At 53.1% G+C, this 21,421-nt stretch overlaps 1 protein-coding gene across 9 annotated transcripts in view; it reads left to right on the top strand.

The window, feature by feature from the left end:
• Positions 1-21,421, top strand: part of LOC122691625 (BTG3 associated nuclear protein) — a 69,851-nt gene that overhangs the window by 43,615 nt on the left and 4,815 nt on the right. For 4 of the 9 annotated variants that reach the window (XM_043898256.1, XM_043898258.1, XM_043898260.1 and 1 more), the window contains 5 exons: positions 1,230-1,469; positions 5,937-6,104; positions 9,211-9,341; positions 10,814-10,885; positions 12,752-12,790. In XM_043898256.1, coding sequence (XP_043754191.1) covers positions 1,230-1,469; positions 5,937-6,104; positions 9,211-9,341; positions 10,814-10,885; positions 12,752-12,790 — 650 coding nt within the window. The remainder of the gene's footprint in view (positions 1-1,229; positions 1,470-5,936; positions 6,105-9,210; positions 9,342-10,813; positions 10,886-12,751; positions 12,791-21,421) is intronic. The other 5 variants (XM_043898257.1, XM_043898259.1, XM_043898261.1 and 2 more) reach the window with 2 other exon arrangements.

Consider the following 21,421-nt stretch of genomic DNA (forward strand, 5'->3'; position numbering starts at 1 on the left):
GCCTTTTCTGCATTCCAGCAGTGCCTGAGCCAGTGCCTCTAGAAGTTCCTTCGCATTACATTTGGATCATGTGTCCACTTCTTCTGTGGGTAGGTAAATGCTACAGGTGGCTGACGGCAGAAAGCTGCTCCTGGCTCCCCCTCTTTGCCTCCAAACCAGCCTGTTCCTGAGAAGTGGTTCTTCTTACTCATCTCTTACTATGAGTTCCAAAAGTCAGGCTTGTGATTTGTGTTCTGTCCTTAGCCAAGGTCAGGAGCCAGTCTCCCTCACCCCTCTAGTGGCCGGCTGGCCCAGGGGTGATGTGGTCATTATGATGGGGCTGCTGAGCCTTGCCTGGTGTTCGAGGAAATCGCGTGATTCAGGAGCCTGGCCTGGAGAGGCCACCCTCACAGAGCAGAGCGTGCAAGTCCCAGACAGCTGGCCCCTTGGCCTGTGCTCTGTTCCAGGCCTGTGGCAAAGCCGGGTGAGCTGGCTGCCCTTTGCAGGGCCTTTTTTTGTGCATAGAGGCCAGAATGTAAATCAGGACATTTCAAAATAAATCTCATGAGAAATCTTGAAACAGTGACAACCCTGGCTGAAACATGACTTAAAGGCCCCTGGCCTGGCGACCCTTAGCAGGAAGCCGGGTCCGCCTGTGAGGTTTAACTCCCCCTCCTGTCGCCCTGCCCCCAAGTGCAGGCGCTTTCAGGGGCCGCCTTGCTCCTCAACTTGCTTCCACATGAGGATCAGAAGGAGTGCTTGGAAAGCGGCCAGTGTGCAAGCAGAGTCGAGCGTTCTCTTGATTTGCGTTCCTAAGTGGAGTTTCCTTCGGCCAAAAGATGAGGCTTTTTAAAGTTGGTGTTTGTTTGACAGCGTTAAGCCCTTTCACACACTTAGTCAAGCCTGCAACTCCCGGGAGACTGTGACAGACCGGGGGAGGCGTGTCGGGGACACCGGCCCTTGGTCAGGGTGTAGCGTCGTCCCTCATTGCTGACGGAGCTGGTGGGGTGCTGCTGGGCTTGCAGACAGGTGGGCTCCTGCCTCCCACCCGGCGGAGGGGGCGCCATCTGCCCTGATGCCCCACCACCCCTCTTTCCGCCTGCAGTTTCCTGTCTGTCCCGGGATCGTCCTGGGCTGCCTCACTGAGGCCGAGCGGGCAGGTCCTCCCGAGTGAGCTGAGCTCCGGACGCTCGCCTCCCAGGCTCCCCTTGAGAAAGCTGGAGGCTCACCCGGGCCCCTCTGTCTTCCAGAGGACTACCCCAACGGCACGTGGCTGGGGGACGAGAACAACCCTGAGATGCGGGTGCGCTGCGCCATCATCCCCTCCGACATGCTGCACATCAGCACCAACTGCCGCACGGCCGAGAAGATGGCGCTCACGCTGCTGGACTACCTCTTTCACCGCGAGGTGCAGGCCGTCTCCAACCTCTCGGGCCAGGGCAAGCATGGCAAAAAGCAGCTCGACCCCCTGACCATCTACGGCATCCGGTGTAAGTGCTGCCTCAGGCCCGTCGGGGAGGGCTCCGCTGGGGGCGGGCACTGGGGGACCCCCGCTGTCAGGGGTGGGCTGGGGCGGCTCTGGGTCAGAGCTGGTCAGCAGCAGGGGTGCCCTGTGTCTGGGAGAAGGGTGGGCCCACAGGGCGGGCAGGGAGCTGTGCAGAGAGCTCTGGGTCAGAGCTGGTCAGGAGCGAGTGCCCCATACACATTCACTAAACTTATCGTTTCTTTCTTCTTTTAAATTTTTTGGTCACACATCTTAGCATGTGGGATTTTAGTTCCTCGATCAGGAATCGAACCCATGCCCGTTGCAATGGAAGTGTGGATTCTTAACCACTGGCCCACCGGGGAAGTCCCTGCAGTTTCTTTTTCCAACTTCTGACTTCGGCCATGCCAGCCACCTCCTGGGTCAGGAACCCACTGTCACCACTGCCAGCCACACCCACCTCACTATGGACAAGGCTGGGCTTTACATTTTTTCTCTTTTCTGATTATCAGAAGTATTTTCTGTGCTTGGTTTTTTCAGGGAGAAAAAAAATTAGCATTTTGAAACATAAGCACTTCTTTGAGCGCGGGAGTAAGGTTACTGAGCGAAAAACGTGTGGGATGCCAGCTTCTTCAGGCTTCCCCAGGGTTAACGGGCCCCCAGAAGCTGGGATGACCAGCTATTCAGTTCATGTGCTCTGTGCAAAAGTAGCTCTTCATTGTAAACATAAAGAAATTTGCCACGTTGTCATGAGGCTTAGGACCTAAAGACAGAGCAGTTGCCTTTTCCCTGTTGAATTGATAGCGCTGTAGCCTAGTTCTCAGGGCTTTACTGGTGAGTCACTCAGACTGCGGGAGCCTGTGGCTGATCTCGTGAGATTAGAGATGAGGCTGGTATGCCCCCGGGGCCCTGAGCTGACAGGTCTTTGAAGACAACTGTGAGGGGGCCAACATGGAGAGACCTTAGTGCGGGTAGATGTGATTTAGCAGCACAGATGGGAGTCACGTGTCCATGAGGACTGTCGTCAGGTTTTCCCGAGTCAGCCTGGGAGAGAGAGGGTGTTGCTGATGGTCCACGGGGACCCAGAGCCCCGCTGACACTGGCCTCTCTGGTGTGTGACAGGCTGGCTGTGTCTGGGGCCATGAGGTTGAGACCATGGTTCTAGCAGAGCCAGTCTCCCTGGGAGGGCTGGGGGTGAGTCTCTCTTGTCTGTGGTGAAGGCTCACAGCCTATGACCCGTGGCCATCGTGGTTTGTAGCAGCGCGAGTCAGTGTCTGTCGTCACACGGCTGTGTGAGCCTGTGTGTCTGTGTGTCTCTCCTCTCCTCCTGGCGACCCTGTCCTGCTGCACTCAGAGCCCACTGTACTCCAGTGTGACCGCATCTGCAGTTAATTTGTCATGTCTGCAGCGACCTTGTGTCCAGGGTGCATCACCACGTTCTGGGTCCTGGGCGTGGACGTGAACTTTGGGGCACGTTTCAGTACAATGCTCAGGGCCTGGGTTCTCTGGAACCTGGTGATCAGGCTCCTACCAGCCCGGCCCAGCACGCCTCTCTGGGGGCTGGGAGGAAGTGGTGGTCAGTGTGGGCTGGTGGGGGGAGGGAGCCTGTGAGAAGCAGAGGCAGGCGGGGCCCTGGATCTCAGGTCACTGTGGAGTGGGCTCTCCTCACACTCCAAGGGGCAGGGCGCCCGTGGCGGGGTGGGGCTTGCCTGCTGCACAGTCCCCCCGCTTCCGCCCAGCCACTGAGGGGCTGGCTTGTCTGCCGCTGAGACCAAGCGCTGAGACGGGGAGTCCTGAGGTGCTGGGGTGGGGAGGGGCTGCTGGGCTTGTCTGTGGCCATTTCTTCTCTACATGGGTGGGCGCCAAAGGCCTGAATTTTTAGGCTGGTTCTCACTCCTCGCTGATAACTCAGCTTTGGAGCTAAAGTGAGGATAGTGGCATTCTTATTTCATGAAGTTTTCTTAAGAGCATCAAATGACTTGAGATAAAATGCTTCAACAAGTGTGAAAAGCAGTTAATTCAAAGTAATCTTTTTATCACTCATTATGGGAGCTTCTCTCCTCCTTTCACTCAGCTGAGGTTGCTCAGAGCTGTCAGAAAAGATGGGAGATGCCTTTGGCAAAGTGAGAGGAAGCCCAGCTGTGGCGCCAGCCTTCGGTGCCCCCTGCCCCACCCCAGCCCTGTACGGTTCCCGGGGCAGAGCCAAGCCTCTTGGTGGGGGGGCATCAGTGCTGCTGGTTCCTTCATTAGTTTTTCTTGGCAGCCATCGTGGGGGCATCTGCCATAGAGCCGGAGTCTTGAGTCACTGTTGGAAGGAACTATGTAATAAGATGTCTTAGAAGCATTTTAAAATGGTTAATGCAGAACTATAAGAATGTGTATTTTTTCTTTAAAGGACGTAAGCCCGTAAGCCAGGTTTTGAACTGGCAGGTTGGTTTTTACAAAGTCGAATTTTAAGTATTAACGTTTTTGTTTGTTTCTTATTTGTACACCTTCGTGTGTCTTGTATATATTCTTTTCTGTTAGTAACAAGTTCTGAAAGTTTGCATAATCTTGTTAATCCGTTGAGGTGTTTGGAAGGTGTTTTCCTTGCGTGGAAGGCATGAGGGGCCGGAGGGTGGTCTGCAGGGGTCCGTCTGTGTTGGAGCAGGCCCCTGATGAGGTGGTGACGTGTGTGTGGTCATCAGTTCTTTGCCTGTGTTTGGGCTCCTCTGCAGCTGTAGTCGGTAGCTGGCTCTTCCTGTGACTGTACAACTGTATTTAGTGGTCGATCCCCAGTGACTATATGATTGTAGTTCCGATAGTTGGACTCAGTCAGTGTTTGAGTTCTATTGTAACTGCAACGCGTAGTTGGGTTCTCTTGTCGTTCAAGTGAATAACTGGCCAGGACTTTGTGAGTTTGCCCTGCACTTAGAGCCATCCCTTGCATGGAGCCATCCCTCAGTAAATAGAGAGGGATGACTCTGGTTAGAGATGACCTGGAAACCAGAGGTGCCACGGCCCTCATGTGTTTCCTTCCCTGCAGGGTGACAGTGTGGGGCTGAGACCACTGTGGTTCAACTTCTCCCCGATCCCCTAAACCCAGCCCTCCTTAACCCCATTACTCTTTATCAAGATTACAGACATTTTGGTTGTCATTCTGTTTAGAGTTAAAAATGTCTTAGCTTGTGTTCACAAAAAGTCAGGAGCTGTTTTGACAAAAGAAAATATAGTTTACTTAAGAAAACAGACACTTCCTTTGTTTTGATTATTTCTAGGTTGTGTGGTCCCCATAGAGCAGATTTCAGATTTTGGGCATCAATTTATCTCTCAGCAGATACTCCAGACTTGGTGCTCTTAGTAGTCAAAACAGGAAGTTTTTCAGCTTAATCTTCTTCTTATTAAATTTCTGAATTTCATCCACTTATTTTCTCTTCATTCAGTGGAGCTTCATGACCAGCTAGACAGGAGGTCACCGTGGTGAAAAGCATTTCTTGTGGTTCCCACGTTCCTGACAGCTACTTCTGTCCGTTGAGCACAGGAAGAGATGAAGTGGTCCCCTGAGAGATGGGCGGGCTGGCAGGGCAGGGTCTCCTCCCGTGGGAGGGGGTCTCAGATGCCCGTGCTGCGCATGGAGAACTTGCCATCATGTAGGGGCCATGGCGAGGGTGCCGGTGGGCTGCAGCCTGGTGTCCCTGCCTCTCTGGCCAGCGGTCTGTGGATGTGATGCCCACTAGGCTGGGTGTGCAAGGGCTCCAGGGAGAGGGCTGGTCTCTGCCTTTAGGGAGTTCTGTTCTGACTGAGGAGGTAGACGGGGAGGCAGGGGAACTTCCATAAGCCTCAGACTCAAGTAACTGTATAAGAATGTCTTCAGATGAATTGTAATCAACGTTTTTAGTCAACGAACATTGATGCGTCTGTCCTCGCTTGGATGTTCTGTGTTCTTGGCAGGCATGAGATGCCTGTTCTCTGTTCTTTGAGCAGAACAAAGATCCCCTGTGTTTGTGGAGGAAATGGAGTAAACATCATTAATATCTAGGGGGTGACAGTTGGGAGGGTTCTGGGGTCAAGTGGGCTGGTTGAGGGGAGGATCATTTAGATCGTGTTGGAGCCGAAACGTGAGAGGGGGAAAGGAGGCAGCTGGGCAGCACGCTAGGGGTGACAGGTCGGAGTTTCGGTAAAGCTCTCAGGACCCTTGACTTCTGTCTCAGTCTCAGGACCCAGGAGGCCGTGTATGAGATCAGGGTGGATGGTTGGAGCGTGGGCATCCAGGACGCCTGTGGGAACCCTCACCTCCAGCTTGTAGCTTGTCTCCCTTTGATGTGAGTGGATCAGAGCAAAAAAGTTCAAGCTAAATGAATGAAAAGCCGTCGTCACCCACGACAGGCACGCCCGAGGTGGCTCTTGCCCATCAGCTTTCTGTTCCCGCTGCGCCCTGACCACAGCTGGGTAGGAGGCCGCATCTCACCTTCTTCCCGTTGGATGTGTTCTGCAGGTCACCTCTTCTATAAGTTTGGAATCACGGAATCTGACTGGTATCGAATTAAACAGAGTATCGACTCCAAGTGTCGGACAGCCTGGCGGCGAAAACAGCGAGGCCAGAGCCTGGCGGTCAAGAGCTTCTCCAGGAGAACGCCGTCCTCGTCCTCGTACGGAGCCTCAGGTTTGTGGACAGCCAGGCGGGTGGTCCGGGGCCGTCAGAGGCACATGCGCCGTGCCCACTCATGCCCTGGGAGACGCTCCCATGCGGGTACTGAGGAGCAGAGCGGTCTGGGCTTGGCAGCCGCAGGAGGGGTTCAGCCAGGACCACCGGCAGCTTAGCCTTGGCCAGCTGTCTGGCCCCCCTCGGGATGGTGTTCAGACGCCATCTGGGCAGTGGTCTTGAAACCCCATGTTTCCGGCCAGCGCCTGTGTGAGGCCCTCAGCTAGCCTGGACCGGGTCTGAGCCGGGCGGGGAGGCTGGGCTGGTCCCAAAGTGCCCTTTGCTGCTCAGGCTTGGTCTCCAGCAGGGGCTGGTGATGACGACCTTCATCTTTACTCTCGCTCACTTACTTAAATGTTTTTCTTCCAGTTACTAGTGTTCCCTTCAGCTGAATGACAGTAATTTGGTTTAATGGCACTTTTGCGTCTTCGGTTCGTTTGTTCTCTGTTTATAAACACAGCAGTGTTCCTCCTGAGAGGGTTTGGGTTTGAGCGGCTCGGTGCGGCCATTGGCCTTGTGTCCTCTCGTGGGTGGCGAACAGGCTCTTCAGTGCCAAGGCTGGGCAGGCTCCGGTTCTTAGGACGTGTCCTTTGGGATGGACTCTGGCTGGCCCTGGGAAGGTCTGCAGAGTCCAGTAGCACCTTCCTTGGCGAGAGTGACCGAAGCTTTCTCAGGGGCAGGGGAACCCCGTGTCATCCTGCTGGGTCAGCTGTCCTCTGGGTCTTGGAGGCAGACTCCTTGGTGCTACAGGGCACGCTGCCTCCGTCCACCCAGCTCTCCATGCTGCGCCTCTGGGGTGGGCTCGGGCTGCTCTTGGGAGGTTGGTCTCCTGGGAGCCAGAGGGGGCCCCTTCCTCAGACACTGGAGCCCTTAGAATTTTGAGAGAAACACAGAACAGCACTTTCTTCTTTTGTCAAAGTTTCTGTAACTTCCTGTTGACTTGACGTTTTTCTGTCTTAACTCACTGCCTACTTGGCTCAAACTTGATATGCACAGGGTGGTTGGTTGAAGGGCCTCTGGGATTTTGTACTGATCTTCCTGCGTACTCGAGGCCCGACACAGCCAATCTGGTACCTAAGGCTCTTCTGGTGACAGACATAATCCAGGAACGTGTCATTCAGCCAGGATTCCGCAAATTTGGGCTCCGTAGTAATTCCAGCTGGGGTTGTCTTGTTTACTTCTGAATTATCAGCACACAGAAGAGGAACTGACAAGTAAATGCTGTCTGTGAGCATCTGAGCCAAGGCTGCTCTCTTTAAAGCTGGATTAGTACTGCCAGTTTGAGCACAAACCACCACATCACTAGTTTTAAGGGACTTTTAAGGTATCAATTTATTAAAACCTCTGTATTTCACACTCCTGTCTGGCCACACTGTGTGAGTTTGTATATGTGCTTGAGTGTAAGGGGCTGCCCTTTATTGTGTGAACACCCCCAGCACTTTCCCTTCAGCTCTTGTTGGGGAGCATCCGTGTAGGGCCAAGAACGTGAGGGTTGCAGGGAACCAGCCTCCGACCTTGTGTCTCTCTGGACGTGGAGGAGCACCAGCCAGTGGGGCAAGGCCTTTGAGGGGCTGCCCTTTCTATGTCTTTCTGCTGGGAGCAGCTTGGGGGGGGGGCGGCGGGAATCTTCCCTCAGCAGGAAACCTTGTCTCCCATCACTTGCCTTAGCTCTTGGATTGTTCTTGGATCGCAAGCAAGTAACCGAGGCCCATTTTTCCACTGGATGTTGATATCAGTATAGATTATAAAACATGGATTTAAATTGGTTTTCACGAAGTTGCGTGCTTGTAGGGAGCTATTGATTGTGTGGTTAGTTCAGTAACTTTAATTTGAGGTTTCTGATGTGTTGCACGTGTTACCATTTTAATGCTGTTATATTGTAAGTTTTTAAAAGGTAGTCAGTGGAGTCTATACCATGTCAGGCTGATATGCACTGTTAAGCTATCAAAAGTGCATGAAAAGTCTGTTCTTTGAGAATCAGATGTTTCGTATCTTTTTCATACTTCCATTCACGTCCGTATTCTACTTCTCAAGGAGTTTCACTCTAATATGTCTTTACCTTTAGAAGTTTTTTGAGTAATTCATTCTTAGGAAGTGAAAGTGAAAGTCGCTCAGTCGTGTCCAACTCTTTGCAACCCATGGAGACTATCCAGTCCATGGAATTCTCCAGGCCAGAATACTGGAGTGGGTAGCCTTTCCCTTCTCCAGGGGATCTTCCCAACCCAGGGATCAAACCCAGGTCTCTCACATTGCAGGCAGATTCTTTACCAACTGAGTTATCAGGGCAGCCCTAATCCATTCTTTACAACAAAAATATTTTATGTACATTGATAATGAAAATTTTTTTGAGTCTTAATGTTCTAAGTGTATAAGAAAATTCTCCTGGTTGAGATAGCATTGTGATTAAAAGTGGTACACATGAAAACAAACGTGTCTCATTTTGGGTTAAACATGTAAAGCACACTACTTGGCTTCCCTGGTGGCTCAGCAGTAAAGCATCTGCCTGCAATACAGGAGACCCCGGTTCGATCCTTGGGCCAGGAAGATCCCCTGGAGAAGGAAATGGCAACCCACTCTAGTCTTCTTGCCTGGAGAATCTCACGGATAGAGGAGCCTGGCAGGCTGTAGTCCATGGCATTGCAAAGAGTTGGACACAACTGAGCAACTAAGCAACAACAAAACTTGTATTGGAAAGTTTACCTTTAATTGAGTTAGTGGGGCTTTTCCCCCAAATAATCCATGGACCAATCCTACTTTGGGCTGGTCTGAAACAGAGTTTAATGTCTACTTTCTTCCTGTTTTTCATTTTTGTTGCTTCGTCTGAGGAGCTTCACTTATACCCAGTGGGTGGCTGGGAACCTCCCTGTTTGGGGGTGGTCAGTTCTTCATCTCTGTCCACAGGTCAGAAATCTCTGCTGTGTGAACAGCTGCTGCTCGTGATGCTGCACATCCAGGAGCTGCCAAGTCCAGGATGGAGGGCTTCCCCTCCCTCCCTGTGGGGGCAGGGGAAGGCGGAGGTGGGCTCAGCCTGGGCTGATCTCTCAGGCACATGTGTACCTCTCTGCAGAGACCATGATGAGCACGCCGCCGCCCACCAGTGAGCTGCAGCAGCCGCCCCCACAGGCCCTGCACTACGCCCTGGCCAATGCCCAGCAGGTCCAGATCCACCAGATCGGGGAAGACGGGCAGGTCCAAGTAGTATGTACTTCTCTCCAGCCTGCCCTCGTGAGCGGGAGGGGAGGGGAGGGTGAGGGGCACGACCAGCTTTTCCTGCAGTTCTGGACCCCACTGACAGCTTGGGGGAAGGTTCCAGTGACAAATCAAAGCAGAAGCAGTCAAGGTAGTCCTCCTACATCTCACACATACCCACCCCTTATGGTCCCTGCAACTCTGCGCTTCTGCCAGTCTTCCTGGGGGCACCATGATGTGCCCTAGGTATTTCCTCAGCTCAGAAGCACAGGCACCCTGTACTGAGGGCCAGTGGAGGAAGCTGGAGGCCTTAGCGTGTAGCCTCTTTGGATTGGGTGACAGGTGCCCCTCCACGTGGCACCCAGCCCACCCCGCCTGCCTGGCTTTGCCTCGTGCGCTGCTTGCCCAAGTGGACATCCCTCCCAACCCTTCGTGGGTCCCGTGGCCAAGGAGAGCAGGCAGGAACTCCCTGGGGATCCTGGGGGTGCTTCGTCACCCAGCCTTCTTGCCAGCAGGCTTGTGGCAGGGCGGCCTCCTGGACACCTGGTTAGATGCCGCACTCCATACACCGTCTGGAGAAGGAGTGCTTCCTGAGAGCACAGGGGGCACTTGTGAGGGGCATGTCTTCTGGGGGAGGCAGAGCAACTACAAACAGTGGTTCTTTGTTTGGCTGACAGTCCCAGAGGCAGTGACTCTTATCTCATTAGTGAGGAAGCTCTCTGAAAGAATTCCAGAATAGAAAACTGTGATGCAGGGTTTACATAGACGTGGTAACATGAAAACCACAGAGAAATCTTCCCTGGTTTACTTTCAGGCCCATTTTGGTTAAGGTGAATTTTAAATAAGATAATGTATATTCATTTCATTGAGCAAAGTTAAAATTTACAGTTATAATTTGTCTGCCTGTACCTGCAGACATTTTACTTGGAGTCTTTATTCTTTGGAACAATATTTATTAATGTTTACTTCAGCTGTTTACATAGTCATTGATTTAAAGAGTTGACTGACCTGTTCTCTCTGTGGACATGGGTACAATAGCCACCGACCTTTCTGGTCATGATGCTGTGTGGCCTCGTGCACCCCCAGGTTACTAGGGGCCCTTCCTGAAAGTCCACGGTTTCTGGTCCCTCCCGGTTGATAGTACGGTTTAAAAAAAAAAAGCCAAAAACTTTTCAGTTTTCTGGAAAATTTTGGTTCCTCCTCTTTTCTGTGTGTCCTTCACATTTTTAAATTTGCTCGTTTAGTGACATTTAAAGATTCAGCAGAGTTTTCCTAGGCCTCGCTGCCCCTTTAAGAATGACTGCAAAGTGTTACGTGTTAGGGTCTTAAAGTGGTCCTTTGGGAGGCGGGTCAGTAGCTCACACAGTGCTTTGTGGCCCTGGCCGCTCCGGCCTCCACTCCCTTGTCCTGAGCTGTGAGGGTGAGCCAGGAGCGAGTGTCTCTTGTCTGCCCTGATGCTTCCTGTGTCTTCTCTTCTGCGGATCCCACAGGGCCACCTACACATCGCCCAGGTGCCTCAGGGGGAGCAGGTGCAGATCACGCAGGACAGTGAGGTGAGTCTGCCAGCTGGCCCGGGGCCCACACGCCCCCTCCACTCCGACCTCTGCAGTGTGCACGACCACTGGGCTGCCCCGGGTGACACGGGCATCCATCAGGGACCCCCTGACGCCTGCTTCTGGGGCACAGACTTGAGGCCCGCCTGCCCTCTGGGCCTTCCTGCCCTGGCTGCGCCTGTGGCCATTAGGGTTTGTTTCTGGACACTTGCTGTACGGAGGCTTTTGCTCCTGGCGGGCTGCCCTCTGGACCGCTGTCTCGTCTGAGATGCAGACCTTCCTGCACTCCAGCCCAGGGGTGGGAGGAGCATAAGAGGGTTGCCCCAGACTGCGGCCTCCCTGTTCTCCCCACCGATCTTGGCTCCCTCTGCTCGGGGGGCTGGTGCCCGCCTTGAGAGGGTGGGAGTCCCGTGAGAGAGTACATGTAGGCCTGTGAGCCGCCGCAGCTTTCTCTGGCCCTGCCCTGGCCACCCATCCTGGCCTCTCCCCATGGGCATCCTCCTTACCGCTGCCCATAGTAAGGATGGAGGCAGGGGCTTCCGGCTGCACGCCTGCCCTCTGTGTTTGTGGCGGCTGCCACGGGGTGCCTGGCTTGGGAAGGTCAGCCTGATGCCCACCTTCTTCTCAAAGGAGAGGCTGAAGGGCTGGGGCTGGGGGCCGTCCATTCTGGCCATCGTGGTTCCCTGCACCTTGTCCAGGACCCTGAACCCACACCCTGACCTTTGACTCTTGACCTTTGTGCCCAGTGTGGGTGGAGCTGAGGGATGGGCTTGCTTCCTGCTTCAGGGCTATTGCCCCCTAACCTCTGGGTCCCAGGTCCCAGGAGAGACATTCTTAAGGGTGCGTCTGTGATCTCACACAGAGCAGTAGGTTGTGGGGGCCAGGGTGGGGGAACAGGCTGCAAGCTAAGCGGGGGCACCCCCAGGAGTGTGGGGGCCTCCCTTTACTGGGCACGGGTGAGGGGCCACACCCACAGGGCCAGGCATCCCCCGGCTCACCTGCCTTGCCACCTCCCTCGACGGGGGCTCTTGAAGGAAAACTGCAAGGATGGGAAAAGGAGGAGGCAATGTGCATTGCTTTTATATTGTCACTGAAGTACTTCTAAATTTCAATTTTTATTATCAATTTTACTCACGTTCTCTCCAGTTTTCTTAACTGAATCCTTTGTCCATAGAACCTAGTGTTTTTTGCTTCCATTAGGAATTGGGCGCACTAAATTAGAAGCAATTGCTGATAGTATAATGATTGCTTTGTAATAAGTTACAGCAGGCAGTTAGTGTTCTTATCACATTAAAACTTAACCTTGTTCATTTAAAAATTAGGTAATTATTTTGTCAAAGTGAGGATATCTGTAGAGAGATGTTTAACAGCCTACCAGACTTAAAGCAAATATTTTTTTAAATCAGTGAAAATGGATTTGCAGCTGATGAGATCCTGGTATCCTTGTGGTCTGGTTAATTGCATTGTGTCCCATATGTTTCCTGGTTGCAGTAATGCCACGTGATGTGTCAGGTGTCTCGTGGGGGAGTATGGGACCTCTCTGGGCTACTTTAAATTCTTATTGTGAGTCTAAGACTGGTTCCAAGTAAAAAGTTAGGAGAAAATAACATTTTCATTTGGAGTCAGGGTTGGGGGTTAGGTACAATGTTTTTTAATTGGTTTGCTTTGTTTTTCTAAGAAAAAATAGTATTTGTAAATGTAGCTTAAGTATTTTGAGGTTTTTATGGCTATGGAGGATTGTGTTTTTGTAGAATGGATGTTAACAGTCCTGCTGATTCTCACAAACAGCCTGGGGACATTCCTGCCTCTGTCTCTTGAGTCTTGAAGCATTGTCTTTGATTGTTTTTGTTTTCATCCGTTTTGTAGGGCAATCTGCAGATACACCACGTGGGACAGGATGGGCAGGTAAGTGCTCACTTGTGGTGGGTCCCAGCTTGTTGTGCAGTCTCTGTCTGCCAGTATAAGGCAGGTTTTGTTCCCATTTATTTCTGTCAAACTCCAACCACTGCTGTTTTCTTCTGGTCCTGAGAGAAAGACACTGAAGCCCTCACTGAGCTCACCTGATGTGAACTGTCCAGAGCTGTGGAGTCCCCAGGCCGTCTAAAGACCCAGGGGCCTGCTCTGTGTAGGGCTCCTCCTGGGGCTGGAGCTGGGCTGTCCCCCCAACCCCTTGGTCCTCATGTAGGCTCCCCACGTGGCCTGGGGCCTCACAGCATGGTGGCCGGGCCCCCAGGGGATGTGGCCAGCTTTTGAGAGCTGGGACACAGACACGCAGGCCCTGAAGTGACCACGCTTCTGAGGGTGGTCTGGTCTATCTGTGTCCTGCTCTGAATCGGGAGGACGAGCTGTGAGGTGGTCGGCAGGGAGGCATGTGGCATCTCTCGGCACCCACGCTGGGCCCCGTGTGGCTTGACCATGAGCTGCTAAAGGGCAGGACTGTGTCCTTCCTGTAGAGGCAGGGTCCTGCCCAAGCGCCAGGAAAGGCCTGGCAGATTCCCATGGAGACGGTTGCTGGGTGATTCACGCACCTTAAGTCCTGAAAGTGAGCCTCCTGCTCAGGCTAGTGGGTTGGCAGTTAGCCTGTCAGCCCTAGCATCGACCTCAGCCCACCCACCCAAGTGGCATAAAATCTGCATTGAGAAACTTGACACAACTATTAACTGTGTGCTCTGTTGTTGGGGCAACTTGGCCGATGATAAAAGTTGGGTGCATTTTTTATGCTTAGAGTGTATCGTTAAGATTTTGTTGAACTGTTGTTGTTCAGTTGCTCAGTTGTGTCCAACTCTTTGTGACCCCGTGGACTGCAGCACACCAGGTTTCCCTGTCCTGCACCATCTCCAGGAGCTTGCTCAAACTCAAGTCTGTTGAGTTGGTGATGCCATCCAACCATCTCATCTTCTGTCGTCCCATTCTTCTCCTGTCTTCAGTCTTTGCCAGCATCAGGGTCTTTTCTGATGAGTTGGCTCTTTGCGTCAGGTGGCCAAAGTGTTGGAACTTCAGCTTTAGCATCAATCCTTCCAGTGAATATTCAGGATTGATTTCCTTTAGGGTTGACTGTTTAATCTCCTTGCTGTCCACGGGACTCACAAGTGTCTTCTCCAGGACCACAGTTCAAAAGCATCAGTTCTTCAGTGGTCAGCCTTCTTTATGGTCCAGCTCTCACATCCATACATGACTACTGGAAAAACCGTAGCTTTGACTAGACAGATCTTTGTTGGCAAAGTAATGTCTCTGCTTTTCAATACATTGTCTAGGTTTCTCACAGCTTTTCTTCCAAGGAGCAAGCGTCTTTTAATTTCATGGCTGCAGTAACCATCTGCAGTGATTTTGGAGCCCAAGAAAATAAACTCACTGTTTCCATTGTTTCCCCGTCTATTTGCCATGAAGTGATGGGACCGGATGCCATGATCTTAGTTTTTTGAACGTTGAGTTATAAGCCGGCTTTTTCACTCTCCTCTCACCTTCATCAAGAGGCTCTTTAGTTCCTCTTTGCTTTAGTCTTAAGATGTCTTTTTCTGCATTAAAAAAATTGAGATTTAAAAAAATCTAGAGTTATACAATTTCTGATGTACGTTTTATATTCTTTTCATCTTGGTTTGGGGGGAGCTTAAGAAAACAAAGCAAAGACCCCAGCATTTATTCGTGTGATTAAAAGTCGTGCTCCCGAGCAGGCTGTTTGGAAGAGGCACCTCTGTTTCCAGGGCTTGTCAGCGCCCAAGAACAGTGTGTTCCTCAGAGGGCACTGGCGCCTCTTTTGGTCAGTACCACTGTTGACCATGAAGTGTGTGAGGAAGGTAAGAGCAGACCCGTGGGCTGTGTCCTGCTTGTGGCACTGTGCGTTCAGCAGGCGCCTGGGTGTGGAGCCAGGGGATCTGTGGGTCAGGCGACGATGACCTAGTAGGATGTCTCTACCCTGTCATCAGGCAGCATCGTACCTGTTGAAACATTTGAATTGGGTCCGATTTTTTGTCTGTATTTTGGGGATTTTTGCCACGTGAGGAATCTTTTAAAAGACTGCAGTGTTAGTCATGCTCTTTATATTGGGAACCATGAAATGGTTTAATACTGTTTCAACTAGATGTGTATTTTGGTAGAAGATTTTTATTTTTTTTACAGTTGTGGTTAACGTAATCTAAAATGTGTATGAAAAAGGTTTATGTGTGTTTGCAGGCTGAATGACATCAGGACACTTGGAAACCTGGGAGATGGGTGTGTTCTGGTAAGCCCATCTCTGTAGAGATGAATATGCCAGACACACACAAATATATACACACACACACACACACACACGGTTCACGTGTCTTACAGAAAATCAGGCTGCATGGTGATGTGTCCACGTTCCTCTTGTCTTGCATCTATGAGATGTTTTCTCGGGATCTAGATAAACAGCTCTAGCATTTTTGAGACTCTGAAGCCTCTCTCGACATCTTTGGCTTTTGTGTGCGTCCTTCTACTTTGGTTAAAAGTGAATTTCAGTAGCTTTCAGAATTTTTTCCGTAAAATGAGGCCTTTAAAACCCAGCTGGGAAGAAGATTAGAAGAGATGGGAAGCATCCAACATTTTATGTGTAGATCTTTTTTGGAGTGGATGAGAAGAAGGGCTGTGTGTGGAGGGGGTGGGGTGTGGTATGGTGTGTGTGCAGGGTCCTTTATCTGTGGCTTTGGAGCAGTCTCTGCCATCCCTGGGGTTCCAGTCCACTGTTAATGGTCTGTGACACCTTGCCACCAGCACGCACTGTCGCTTCACTTCTAAGAAAAATGTTTCCTTTAAGAAAAGGCGTTCCTGCCAAAACGCAGACACACATCTTGGAGAACCTAGGTAGCTTGGGATTAATCCCTCTCGGAAAAGCCTTCTCTACCAGAAACGGTGGAAAATGTAGTTTAATCTATAAAAGGTCAGATGCAGAGAAAGTTTGATGTTGACTGGTTCCCAGAAATATCCTAGAGAAGTCACAGAAGCAGCCCTGCGTCTTCTGTCTCACTGAGCGTGGAGCTGTGGGCCATCACCCTGCCTGAGGCAGCTGGCTCCGTTGGCCCTGGTCTCCTGCTCCCTGTTCCATTCCTCAGGAATCCTGGTCCCCCGAGGGGGCTTGGGACTGTGGGAGGGCACCCAGCACCCAGGATTCACTGTTCGGTGTCTCCTGGGCCTGTGGGCAGCAGGGAAGGCAGCTTCAGGCTGAGGGTAACTAGTTAGTGCCGCCAGCATGTCAGTCTACGCCTGTTACCTGTCCCCGGAGTTGTGCCACACAAGATGGTTTCAGGTTGGACAAGGCCAGGAGGAAGTTGACTGAGATTTGGGCTGGAAACCTATGGTAATGCTTTTAAGAAGAAGTTGCATGTTGTAGTTACTTACATACATGTTTCCAGTATTGTAGATTGTTGGAATCACATTGTCTTTGGAGGCTCATGTTGGTTGAGGCCAAGTAGCTTTACAGTAAAACCGCCAAGGCTGTTCCTGTTGTTGGATGATCGCCCACAGCCCTGAACTCCTTTGGTCAAGTCTCACCTCAAAGGCTTTGACTCCAGACAGTCAAGGGAGGAGAGACAGGCCTTCAAATTGGAGAATCATTTCTGATCCATTTTATCATTTTCAAATATTTGTTGGAAATGTTCAATTAAATAGCTTTGATTCCATTAGATCGAAACTTTATTCATTTCTATTCTTCACCCACCCACTGTGTAGTGTGACTTTTCCGCACTCAGTGATTCCTTGTTGGTGAGTGAGTGCAGTAGCATTAGTTAACTGTAAGATACCTGTTGGTTGAAGGTATTTTGCTGCACTTTTGTTTTTAAGCCATTTTAAAATGTACCATATGTCCATTGATGATTTTAGACATGAGTTATTACCTGGAAATGTACAGAGGAGAGCTTACCTGAAACTCACCACTCAGTAGACTGAAAAATGGTGACTTCTGAGTAATTCCAGATTTGTTTTCAGTGCGGTCTAAGTTGTAAAGCTTTCTCTGCACAGGAAAGCTTGGTGATTTCTCTGGAGGCTTCTGAAGCGCTTCTGCCCCTGCCTGTTTCCTGAGAGGGGCCTGCGGGCAGCAGAGCCCACGCTGGTGCTGGGCCAGCGTCCTGGCGTCTGGGTGATGGCACAGAGCAGCTAAGGGTCCTTCCCCGAGAATTCTGCTCCAGACGCCTTCAGGGAGCTGCTGTCCTCCAGAACAAAGCGAGATACCCCTCCTGCTCCACAAGCTGACTTTCTCAGTTTCTGGTTTGGCGGAGGGTGGCTGGAAGCCGAGCCCTTTGATGGGGCGGCCCCATGAAGTGCTGGCTGTCTCTCCAGATGGTTCCCTTCTTTACAGTCGAGGGGACGGGAGACGGGAGGTGCCGTGGGGACGTGTCCCTCCTGTCTGCCAGGCCCCAGCTTGTCCCCCAGCAGACTCCAGGTGCCCTGACCGTCCATGAGGTAGACACTGGAGGACGGTTCTCCATCCTCTCAGCGCGGGCGTGTCTGGCCTTGGGGGCTGCAGTCTCAAGGAGGGGTGGCTGCCCTGTGCACAGCGTCTGAGGTTAGACAGTGGACTCGGGCATGTGGGGCCTGGAGTTGGCACTGGGCTGCCCCGCGCCAGGGGGATTGGGACCACCTGAGGGCCGGCAGAGTGAGAGCCGAGCTCTCACAGGGCTGGGACATGAGGGCGCCCTCGGCCATGTGGCCGCAGAGTCACTGCAGTAGAGCGACCTTCCAAACACAGTGTCACTTCCCACTTTTTCCCTCACTTTGTGAGTGAACCTCAGAGTTCTCTTGAGGTTAACTTCACTGTGTGTGTGAGGAATCATTCCTGTAGAAATCAGGGCACAGTGTACGAGACTAAAGCCGCTGCTCTGATGGAGCTGGAGTCTGAGGTCGGCGGGTGGGACCCCAGTCTGGGCCCTGGGGGAGTCGTATTCAGAATGTGGCAGAGCTTCTGCAGCAGAGGTCAACTTCTGGTCCAGAAGGTCCCGAGGAATCAGGATGGCTTCGTCTTCTGCATTTCCTCTAGTCAGGTGCTGAGGTGAACCTACTGCCCCTGAGTAAAGTGAAACTGGTGTGACGTGCCACTGGATTGGAGAGTGTCAGGCACACCTGGCAGGTATTGTGTGTGAGAGGAGGGAGGGAGCGGGTGGAAGGACCCTTGAACTGACAGGTACCTGAGCATGGTAGGCATTCAGGGTAGAAAACTAATCTAGAATTATTTTCATGTGTAAGCAGACACAGTCACTGATGTCAGGGGTGCAGGCTGACATTCCACGTCGACCCCCAAAGTGAACCGAGCAGACGGTTCACCAAGCGGCCCCACAGTGAGCGTCAGTGCTGCCTCCCGTCGGCCCCTGAGCTGGCCCAGGTGCTGTCAGCCATGTCCCCATAACGTTCCCACGTGACCTGTGCTTGCATGGACACACACACACACCTGTGCTGAGCAGCAAGGGAAGCGCACACACACACACATGCTGACAATGAAGGTCCACCCAGACTCTGAGGGTGGCCGCCTTGTGTAGAGTGATACGGCTCGGAGTGGACGCTGACTCTGGAGCAGACACCTCTGACAGATGCTTGACCTGTGGAGGATGGCAGGAGCCTCCTAGCTGCACAGGCCGTCTAGACGTGGCTCCAAGAGGCTGGGGAGATACCCAGGGACACTGGCACAGCAGTCAGAGTTTGGCCGAAATAGAAAGGAAAGCGGGGGCTCCTTACAAGTCAGTGTTAAGGACGTATCTGCTGGATGTGTCTTACATTTGGGGTGATGCTTCACTGGTGTCTGAGTTGAGCTCCCCAGAGCTGGAGGGTAACCCCAGGTGGATGAGGACAGACGGGCAGGTGTTCGGCCAGGAGACAAGCTGAAGAGGTGGAGAGAAAGGCTCAAACCCCTTTCTTCACAGAGGCTGGTAGAGAGAGATTACCCTTTAGAGGGAGAGTTCTCTAGAGTCACATGGCGTGGTGAGGTTCCCACTGTCCGGTCTGTGTCCTCCCACTCAGCTCTTGTCTTGCCTAACGCACCTGCCCTCCTGAGTGGTTCTGGCCTAGTGGTGTGCCCAGCGGCCTCGAGAGGTTGCCCAGTGCCTTCAAAGCCTCTTGTGTTTGCTTGTTTTCTCTGGCTCGTGGTCCTGGGCATGTGAGTTAGCCTGAGTCCCCACTTCCTCCCCAGCCGAGGGACGCTCAGGGTAACAAACGAGGACACCTGTGCCCTGTGTCCAGGCTGCAGCTCTTGAGCCGCGGCCCCGGGACCCCTACGGGCCCTGCTCCCCTGCAAGCCCACTGGCCTGGTGGTCCCAGCAGCATGCAGGGCCTACCTGCTCACAGGCAGGCTGGACGATGACCACGGTCGTGTACGTGTCATCCTGACGCTAGCAGCAGGGTGGCATCTATGCCCCGTGTGCACTGCGGATAGACACGTCACTGGTGGTCAGCTGCACTGTCTCGTGTGAGCCTGGTGTTTCTGATGGCACCTCTGCCTCAGAACGCAGCCCCCAGTTCCCTGTGCAGGGTGCAGGGAGGGCCGGAATGTTTGTCTCCTGTCACCCCATCTGGGTTAGGCGGCTGTAGTCGGGTACCTTTGGGGGGTGCAGATGTGTGCACCACGGGGCTGAAGGCTGGGAGCCTGACACCACGATGCCGGCAAGGACCATCTTGCCGGTTATGTCCCCACATGATTTCCTTGGTGTGCACGTGGGGCGGGGCCCTGTGTCTCACTCTTCCTGGGGAGCATTGAGGCTCACGGGCCCCACCCCACGGCCTCATCTAACCTGTCTCCACTGGCCAGCACGGTGGATCGTTGGGCTTCTAGGATAGAAGGACTCCAGAGCACCCGTCTGTCTCAGGAGGGATGTGGGACGTGGGACAGTGCTGCTCGGGGGAAGAACAGGGTTCACGTGCTTTGGCCCAGAGACCTACTCGACCTTGTGTGTCACATCAGACGTGGCCTCTGGGGGGCGGGGGCAGACAGCTGGGGGGTGTTGAGCACACTCCGGGAAGGGGGCAGTCTTCTGGCAGGGCAGGGGCAGGCGGCTGGGGGGTGTCGAGCAGACTCTGGGGGAGTGTTGAGCAGACTCCGAGGGGTGGGGGCAGGTGGCTGGGGGGTGTCGAGCAGACTCTGGGGGAGTGTTGAGCAGACTCCAAGGGGTGGGGGCAGGTTGCTGGGGGGGTGTTGAGCAGACTCCGGGGTGGGGGGCAGGGGCAGGCAGCTGGGGGGTGTTGAGCAGACTCTGAGGGGGCAGGGGCAGGTGGCTGCGGGGTGTTGAGCAGACTCCGGGGGGGGCGGGGGCAGGCGGCTGGGGGTGTCGAGCAGACTCGCGGCGGAGGGGAGGCGGGGTCAGGCAGCTGGGGGGCTGCAACCTGGGTGGAGCTGGTCCCAGTGGCTGTTGCTCAGTGGGTCGTTTGCTGAGTGCTCCCTGCTGACTTGAACTTGGTCAGAAGTTCTTTCTTGTCCCATCGCAGTAAACCCAACAGTAATTTTTGTTGTTCTGCTCAGTGAGTCTTCCAAACGAAAGAAGGAAACAGTAGGAGCCGAGTACACGGTTGGGGGGCAGGGGAGCGAGGGAAGCCTGAGCTCTGCTTCCTGGTCGTCCGCATCCTCGATGGGCGTTTTAGCCATGAGGGTGACGGAGGGCACAGTCTCCCTTCTCCAGGGACAGGGTAGTGCTTGTACCCTGTGTAATTAAAGCTTGTCTTGTTTTCCTGCTCCATCTCACCCACTCCCTACCCACTCCACCTGCCTCTTCTAGAAGCCTGAGGCCTGGCGCCCACAGGGAGGTGGCAGCTGTGGACTTGACTCTGGCTGAGTTGTTCCATCCTCTCTTCCCCCCTCACCTCCCACTTGACCGGACGGTCTTCAGACTCATGGTTAAGATTTGTTCCCAGGGACGCCGCCTCTGAAATGGTGGGCTGGATAGCACGTGTCTGCAGACTTGCATTTTTGCTTTCTTGTGTTTTTTAGGCTTTGTTTTCCTGCCCCCTGGACTGTGTTTGAGGCTCAGGCTCCGATGTTGCAAGGAGGCACAGAGCAGAGGGCACAGGCTGCTTGTCCTGCCGCCTGCCCTGCGGTGCTGAGACCAGGTCCCCGGGGCATCTCCGTTCGCCCGGGCTATAAATCTGGTTTCTGCTGCTGGCCTGTCAGCTCCGGAAGCGCCAGCTTGCCAGCCTGGCCGTAGGATGTTTCCTAAAGCGTTGGGTCCCTGGTCTGGAGTCCCGACTCCTCCTGTGAGGAATCTCCAGGCTGGGCCTTGCCCTCTGGGCCCCAGGAACATGCAGGAAGTACTGTTTGCTCAGTTCTCTTTGGTTCTGTCCATGTCCACTTGGGTTCCTTGGAGGTTGTGCTGGTGTCTGACCATCCTGGGCAGGAACTCAAAGTGGGATCTGAGGTAGGAGCTTCGTGTTCTCATCCTCGGGTTTAGAGGCTTAGGAATCGTTATTTATTTTTGGCATTTGCTGTACAAACGTATGAAATAGATTTTGTGCTGCTGGGTCTCCTGGCCGGTTGTTGGTTTGGGGCGTCTTCCTCTCGCCTCCTCATCTCTCTGTCATGGGAAAAGCTGCTCTTGAATTAACATCCAGATT

Source organism: Cervus elaphus, chromosome 4 (genome assembly GCF_910594005.1).
Source record: "Cervus elaphus chromosome 4, mCerEla1.1, whole genome shotgun sequence".
NCBI classification, from domain to species: Eukaryota; Metazoa; Chordata; class Mammalia; order Artiodactyla; family Cervidae; genus Cervus; species Cervus elaphus.